The following is a 7,749-nucleotide window of genomic DNA, read 5'->3' as shown; positions in this document are numbered from 1 at the left end:
TCCACGGTGAAAGCCGATCCGGCAATCCACAGCACGAAGTTGATGTATTTCCTCAGTAAATAGCATGGATCAGTTCTAGGCATGACGAAGCGGATATCGTCCACTTTTGGAAGGCCAAAAAAAGTAGTTTTGCTTTCACAACGAAACACACAGCGCCTTCACATGGCGGTGGCGGCGGCAACAACAATACTACAGCAAGAATAAAAGTTACGCCTTCTTTCTTTGCGTGAACATTTGGGCGGCGTTAGCCAATCTTCACACATCGTAACGTAGACGTGGGGGCGTGTTAGAACGAGCCGTTTTAGGTAGGCGTGGTTGACTCTTAACTTTTATAAAGAATATCTCTTTGGATTTGAGACTTTAGTCTTTGCAACTTTACAGATCTTCTTTATGCACCAAGAGCTTGTCACACTCCAAAGAGAGGAAAAATTTAAATCGCATCATATGACCCCTTTAAAAACAGTAGTCTAAATACATTTAGTATAAATGCACAAACAATCACAAAAAAATACTGTAATTATATTCCCTTACTCGTTTTATACATTTAATTCATGTCTTCATTAATAATATCATAAAATGTATTATGATTGTCCAACATTTCTGCTAAAATACCATGGTGCAGTTAGTGTTACTACAGTAAATCCATGTTAAATGATGGCGATTTGTAGATTGAAAAGGCTTTATGACTGTATAATTGCACACAGTGTTTCTCCTGTTTGTTAGTGCTGTTTCATCTGGCTTTAAACTAGTTTAAATCACAGAATAATTTGTGTTCGCGGAACACTTCACTGAATTCAAGCTCTGTTTAGTGCTCGTGTGACCGAGACTTTTCAAAGAATAAACGAATCTACTCTAGTAAGCTTGTGCTGTGATGCCATTTGAACTTTAAGCCGAGCGGATAAATAGTGTGGTGCGGTTTAAATGAGTAGCAGTAGTTTCGTTCCGCTTATAGCGCATAAACATTGCATCAAACATTTATTGAACTCTTGTTATCGTTTTATTGAGGAAAATGATATCGCAATAATTATCGTTATTGTTTTATCGACCAGACCTCTTTGGAAGGCTACTTTGCAGAGAACACTCTTGAAGGGGTTGCCATGTCCACTTATTACAAGTGGCAATTATTAAGTGTCTTTGGGTTTGTTGTTTGGGCTGTGCACATAAAGTGATCCAGTTTATGGAGTTAATAAAGTAGATTTTGGTATTGTATGTGGCTTATTTCCATTTTTTGTTTTTGTTTTTCTAGCGAGATCTGGCAACACTAATGAGGCTAAATTCACCCTGTGATTTCTTGCATCACACATACAGAAAAGACACAACTCTGTGATATGCATTTTAATACATCATTAACAACAAGTTGTTCAGTTTGGTTCCATATATACTTCATAGAATTTCTGTAAATGCGGTTGTCACTACCTGCATTTTTCGGTTGTAGAATGTGGTTGACACTCCCGCAAAAAATAACTGAACAGAATTTCAGAAAGGTGAATTGACTAAAAAATTTAGCTGCAGTGTGTACATGACCAAAGTCATGTTTTAAAGTTACTAGACAGTAAAATTAGTAACTGAATTTACTGAAGTTTACTCAGCACTTCTGTTAGAGATATTTTCACTACTGTATAAGTTCTGAAGACTGGAGTAATGACTGCTGAAAATTCATCACACAGAAATTTGCATCACAGGAATACATTATATCTTAAAATATATTACAAGAGATATTTAAAAAACATTAACAACCCCAAACTTTTGAACGACAGTGTACATTTAAAGTGAATTAGAGATCTTTAATCACAGCTTTGTTCCAAAGATTGTATTTGTCCCTAAACGTCATGTAATTGACGCACACTTTAGTTGGTTGTTTTACCTTTTTGTTTTCTTTTTATTGAGCAGTTTTTGGCCAGAATAATTATAGTGGACTGGACTACATGTAGGCACACAAAAGTGTGCCTACATGTAACAGTATCTGTTTTAATTGTAATGTAATTATTAATTTAATCGCCTTTTCACACCAAGCATGAATATTGGCACAAACGAGACTTTGTGTAGAAGCAATGCACCATGGATTCACCCTACTTTTTTATGCTTTAAGTCTATTTTTTTTCTTTATGTGGTAATTAAAAACTTGCTGACCAATAAAAGATATAAATTTAGCTTCAATAATGTTCATCCTGTTCATTCACAGAGCATGCTTGTTGTATTTGATGGTAATGGGCAAGTTAGTAGCCTTGCCTTGAAAGTCTCCAAAACTGACTTCTATTAAATAAGTTTTAATAAATGTGAACTACTTGAGGAATGCATCACAGAAAAATTACAAGAAAAATCACATGCCTCTTGTTTTGCTTCAGTGCTCTGTCTGCATATCTTCCGTGCGTCTCATATTTACACTCATATTTATGATTTACACTCATTTTACACTCAATGCCTCCCCTGAGCCTGCTAAAAAACCCAAACACATCAATAAGTGGAGAAATGAACACGTCCCCCCTCTGGAATGAAATGTGTGCATTGGTGAGGTGGTAACGCGATGCACACACGGGCTGCTGATGATGTTCGTAAATGGCGAGTGAGGGGGTGGTTGCTGTTTGCGTGGTTTGTGCATCTGGCTGAAGGATGTCTCGCTCTGTCACGCAGTCATATGGAAGCAGGTTGCTGAGTAACCAAATCTATATTGTTGGTCCTTGAATAAATTTGTAATATTGAGTTTTGATTATAATTGGTGCTGATTTGTAATGAATTGTCTGAAGTAGTTAGTTCAAATTCTTTCTGACTGTAGCTTTCAAGCTGTGTTCACCAAACTTGGCAGTTATTCAAGCTGTTCTGATTTAGTTTGCTTTATTTTTCAACTATCAAATGTCCCTCAAAAATAACACCGACTAAATGTTCTGTTGAACACACAAAAAGATATATGGTTGGTTGACGAAAGCCATTGACTTTCTTTGAGGAAGGTTGACGGTACCCATTGACTTCCATAGTATGGAAAATATACTGCTGATGTCAATGGCTGCTGTCAACTGTTTGATTACCAACATTGTTAAAAATACCTTCAGAAACAGCTTGACCTTTGAATTATGTGCAAATGTGTGAAGTTGGATTATTTTTCTTCTCTGTGTGTTTCTGCAGGTGAAGTGTATGACATTGTTTGTGACCCACTACCCTCCACTGTGTGAGCTGGAGCACTTGCACCCGCAGAATGTGGGGAACTACCACATGGCTTTCCTGCTGAATGAGCCAGAGAGCACTTCTGATGGTGTGTATGGAATTGATCTACCCACTCACATTACATCAGCTTCTTGAGTTGAGATTGGGCTATATATAAGCTTCCATTCAAAATCCTGATCTTGCCGTTCTTGATAATGAACCATGCACGTTTATTAACTTCATCTTGATGTCATCTGTGAATGCCATTAGTGTCTGGATCAGAGAGTTGATTTCTTCAGTGCACACAAAGCGGTAGTAGGGAAAGAGGAGTGCATTGTCTTGGAATATGCTGGTTTTGGTAGCCTCTGAACCAGTTCCTTTGCTGTTGTATGTCAGCTGAGTCATTTGGGATTTCATGGATCACTTACTCATCTTTGCATTGACCTTATGCTGCTTGAGTGATCAAGGAGTGTGGCACACTTTCTTAGACCTTCTGTTAGTCAGTCCACCTATTGTCTGATCTGTCCAGTGCTTGATTATTAAAATAGAACAGAGTACTCGACTAGTAACCAAATAAAGTTTTTTTTTCTTTTTTGGGGGGGTGTTTTTGATGTGCTTCGTGATGTTTTTTCTTCTTCTGGAAAACCTTTCATTTAAGTTGTAGAATAACAAATGTCACTTTTATATGTGTGTTGAATGCCAGATTTAATTGTGCATGCTCTATGCCCCTCTTTTCATTTATTGGATTTTTTTGATAGTTTCATGCCCATTTTATCTGCTGACATGCCTTGATAGTTCACCCAAAAATGAAAATTCTGTCAGCATTTACTCACCCTCATGTCTTTTCAGTCATTAGACTTTGGTTAACCGTTAAAATACAAATTAAGGTTTTATTTATCTTTTTAATTTGTGTTTTGAAGGTTAAGTAAAGTCTTATGGTTTTGGAATGACATAAAAGCGAGTAAATTAATTTTCATCTTTGGGTGAATTTTCCATTTGAAGGAGATGAGACCGTCAATGTGATATTTGTTTCCAAGCATCTTTTTTTCAAATATCAGTTTGATATTCAAGAAACTGGAAATGGTTAAATCAGTCAGTATGAAATATGATAAATATTTCCCCTGGTTTCATGTGTGAAATTGATTTGGTAATAATTTGTGTAGTAGATTGCTTGATCTGAATGACTTCAGGCAGTGACAAGTCAACAGATCATATTTGGTCTTACGTAGTGTTGAGGAGCAGATAGGACCGCAAAAGACAAGAAACCTGAGTGGACATTTTTAAAGCTGATTCGCCGATTTCACTTTTACAACGGTTAGCTTATTTGTTTATCTCAAGATCTTTTTTTTAAGGTTCAAAATTAAGCATCCTGCTTAGAAAGCCCAAGTCTGCTTCTCCTGTGGTAGAAATTACTTTGGCTAGTACTTTGATTGGTAGAAGCTACTTTGCATAAACGAATGTGACTATGAGATGGAATTTGAACAAATTTATTGTAAAATCGATGGCTTGGAAACATCTGTCAACCAATCAGAGTCAGGCCTTCTGGACTTCTGTGGTATAAAATTACATTTTCCAGGAAGAAAGAGAATTTAACTAGAGAACACGGTTACAAGACCCAGGTAGTGGTTACTTAACAACTAGCTTGTGTGTATGGCAGTAATCCTATTGCATAAGTAGTCTTTCCTCTTCAGTTTCTCATTGTACTGTGCTGTCTGTGAAGTTTCACCTACTGTCATTGAAATACATGTGGAAATCACATGCAGAGTTCTGATCATCAGAATTCAACTAGGTTCCCCCCCCCCCCCTCCATTTTTGTGACAGAATTGCTGAGAAATATTAGAAGAAATGTTCACAAATCATATTCACAAATCAGGTTAATAATAATTGTGTCATTACTGTCACACCATGACACAAGAAATTACTTCATCTGAGTTCTGAAGAAGTGTCTTTTATGGAAAAAGTTCTCAGCACAACTCCGTGACCTTCTAATGTCCATCATTAATGAAATCTCTTTTCTCAGACAAAAAAATCTTCACAGTTATTATGCCGTTACATTGGTATTATTCACAGATTTGACACTTTGGTCATATGCTCTTATACTTTATAATTCAAGGTAATGTGTTTCATTTTTTGTATGTTCAAATGCTTTCTCTTATCCCAGTATAATGGCTAAAATACTTGATCAGTTCATCAAATTTTAGCATAGTCCATTAAAGCATTATTTTGCAATATTAGCATAAAACAATATAGTATTTATTAAGCAGTAGACTGTTTATTACTGTATAAATTTAGTATCATCATCATCAGGATTATCATGGATCTTGTTTTTATAAATTCTTTTCTTCTCGCATTGAATCCTCTGATCATTACTTTGATACACACATAGTGCTTCCAAAGTGTTTAATAGCTCCGTTGCTCTCGTTACTAGAGGAGGAGGTGCAGCCTGAGTTCATCACATTTCTCTATCAGCTGATTGAAGGCGCAGCCGCCAGGAGCTATGGGCTAAATGTAGCACGTCTGGCTGAAATCCCAGAGTCCATCCTCAGGACCGCGGCATTCAAATCCAAAGAGTTGGAGGCTCTCGTGAACAGCCGGAGGTACGTGGGCTGATTGGTTACACAATGGAAAAAGAACACTGTAGTAATTTTGGATTGTGGAGGAGCTTCTTTCAGAACAAATGAAAGACTTTTCCGTGAGAGAAATATCTGAAGAGGTTACAAATTATTCCTCTGTTTGAGGCTCTGTTTGAAAAATATTGTGTAGGCTCACATATTTTTATATGTTGTATTTGATTATAGACATTGAAGTCATTGCTAAAACTTGTCAGAATTAGAAATGTATTGTAACCTAATTGTGTAAAGTCAGTGGCTTTGCATAGATTATTTTCATATACAGTATGTGGAAGCCAGTTTGTCCAGTTGCCTGTACATTATTTCCTTGAACACATGCATGAAATGTCGAAGAGGAAGTAAATAATTGACTAAATAGACAAAAGTCATTCTTCAGTTTAAAATGTAAATATTTAGAATCAGTTATCCATATGCATATATTAAAGTTTAAATATCCATAATGAGTCTCAGTGTATATGCATTTGTATTTGCACCAGCCACTAAAACAGCAGCAATTTATCAAATGTCATTATGGAACCCTGTTTCCGCCACTGAATAAAAATTAACAAAAGGTATTTGCGCATTTTTTCTTACAATTCAGACTTTTTTTCCTCACAATTTCAAGTTTATATCTTGCAGTTCTGACTTTCTTTGTCAGAATTGCGCATTTAAATCTAGCAGTTCTGAGTTTTGTCTCGCAATTGCGAGTTTATATCACACAATACTGACTTCTGAGAAAAAAGTTATGCATTGTATTTCTGACTTTATAACTCACAATTGTGAGTTTATATCTCCCAATTCTGAGAAAAAAAGTCAGAATTGTGAGATGTAAACTCACAATTGTGAGAAAAAAATGTCAGAATTGTGAGATAAAAAGTCGCAATGACCTTTTTAATTTTTTATTCAGTAGCAGAAACGGGCTTCCATATGTCTTTGATTTGTCTACATTATTAAAAAATATTTCCTGAGGTATTGACACTGTTTAAACCTTTTTGTAATTGTGTGGTATGTAACATGATATTACCCCCTTCTGTCTTTACAAACATAGGAAAATGGTGAGACTGTTATCTGATGCCTGGAGTATCACCAACAAGGAAGCATTGCTGGATTGGAGAAAGTGTAGTCTCTAATAATAGCATGATGGTTTTTGCCCATAGGATGATGGTTGCAAAAACCGTTAAACAAACAGGAACTAAATATCATGTATTTGAATACATCATGTATTTCATCACCCGTTTTAACGTGAACTCAAAACAACAGATCGTACAACTATGAATGATGTCTTACATAGACACTCTCCAGGTGCTTTGGCCAGAAGATTTGCTGGTAATATGCTGTATTTGTGTCCATAGGAAAAAAGAAACTAATGCACCTTTCTAAGCTTGTTAGTGTAATGTTGTATGTACATTAATTATACTAGAAATTAAAAAAAATTCTGTAAATTGTGGTGTTCATTTCATTAGTTCACCCATAAATGAAAATCCTGTCATCATTTACGCACTCATGTATGATTTCTTTCTTCTTAATTTGAACAATGTTGGTAACCAAACAGTTTTATTTGATGTTGACAAAATGTAAGTTCTACAGGAGAATGCAAGTAATAAAGATTTGGAATGGTAATGGGTGACAATGTTCATTTCTTGGGTGACTATCCCTTTAAGTTTCCTCAGTAATCTCATTGTCCTTTAAATGTGACGTCTGAGGTGAATGATAATCAGTCTTCATAAAAGCTGAAGCAGTCAGGCTGAGAACATAAAGCCCTCCTGTGTCTTCCTTCCTTACTCACATTTGCATTTATTTGAAGTTGCACAGGTTTGCTTTAATAATATTATTTTAAATGTCATTTAAAATCATGAACTATAGATGCTACACTATATAAAATAAACTGACTGAACTGGATTTTAAAATCGATTTGTATTATTTAATCTTTATATCATCAAATATGCAGTATATCAGTTATTACCATCTTAACCCTTAATATTTGTCATCCTAACATCTTAAA

At 35.6% G+C, this 7,749-nt stretch overlaps 1 protein-coding gene across 2 annotated transcripts in view; it reads left to right on the top strand.

Moving 5' to 3' along the window:
- Positions 1 to 7,210, top strand: part of msh3 (mutS homolog 3 (E. coli)) — a 59,457-nt gene extending 52,247 nt beyond the window's left edge. For both annotated transcript variants that reach the window (XM_016275326.1, XM_016275325.1), the window contains exons 22-24: positions 3,121 to 3,247; positions 5,567 to 5,735; positions 6,796 to 7,210. In XM_016275326.1, coding sequence (XP_016130812.1) covers positions 3,121 to 3,247; positions 5,567 to 5,735; positions 6,796 to 6,877 — 378 coding nt within the window. In that variant the 3' untranslated portion in view covers positions 6,878 to 7,210. The remainder of the gene's footprint in view (positions 1 to 3,120; positions 3,248 to 5,566; positions 5,736 to 6,795) is intronic.
- Positions 7,211 to 7,749: the final 539 nt, after the last annotated feature.

This window comes from Sinocyclocheilus grahami, unplaced genomic scaffold, assembly GCF_001515645.1.
Source record: "Sinocyclocheilus grahami isolate Dianchi unplaced genomic scaffold, SAMN03320097.WGS_v1.1 scaffold93.1, whole genome shotgun sequence".
NCBI classification, from domain to species: Eukaryota; Metazoa; Chordata; class Actinopteri; order Cypriniformes; family Cyprinidae; genus Sinocyclocheilus; species Sinocyclocheilus grahami.
Note: the sequence above shows the minus strand (reverse complement) of the source record. Positions and strands in the feature narration are given on the sequence as shown.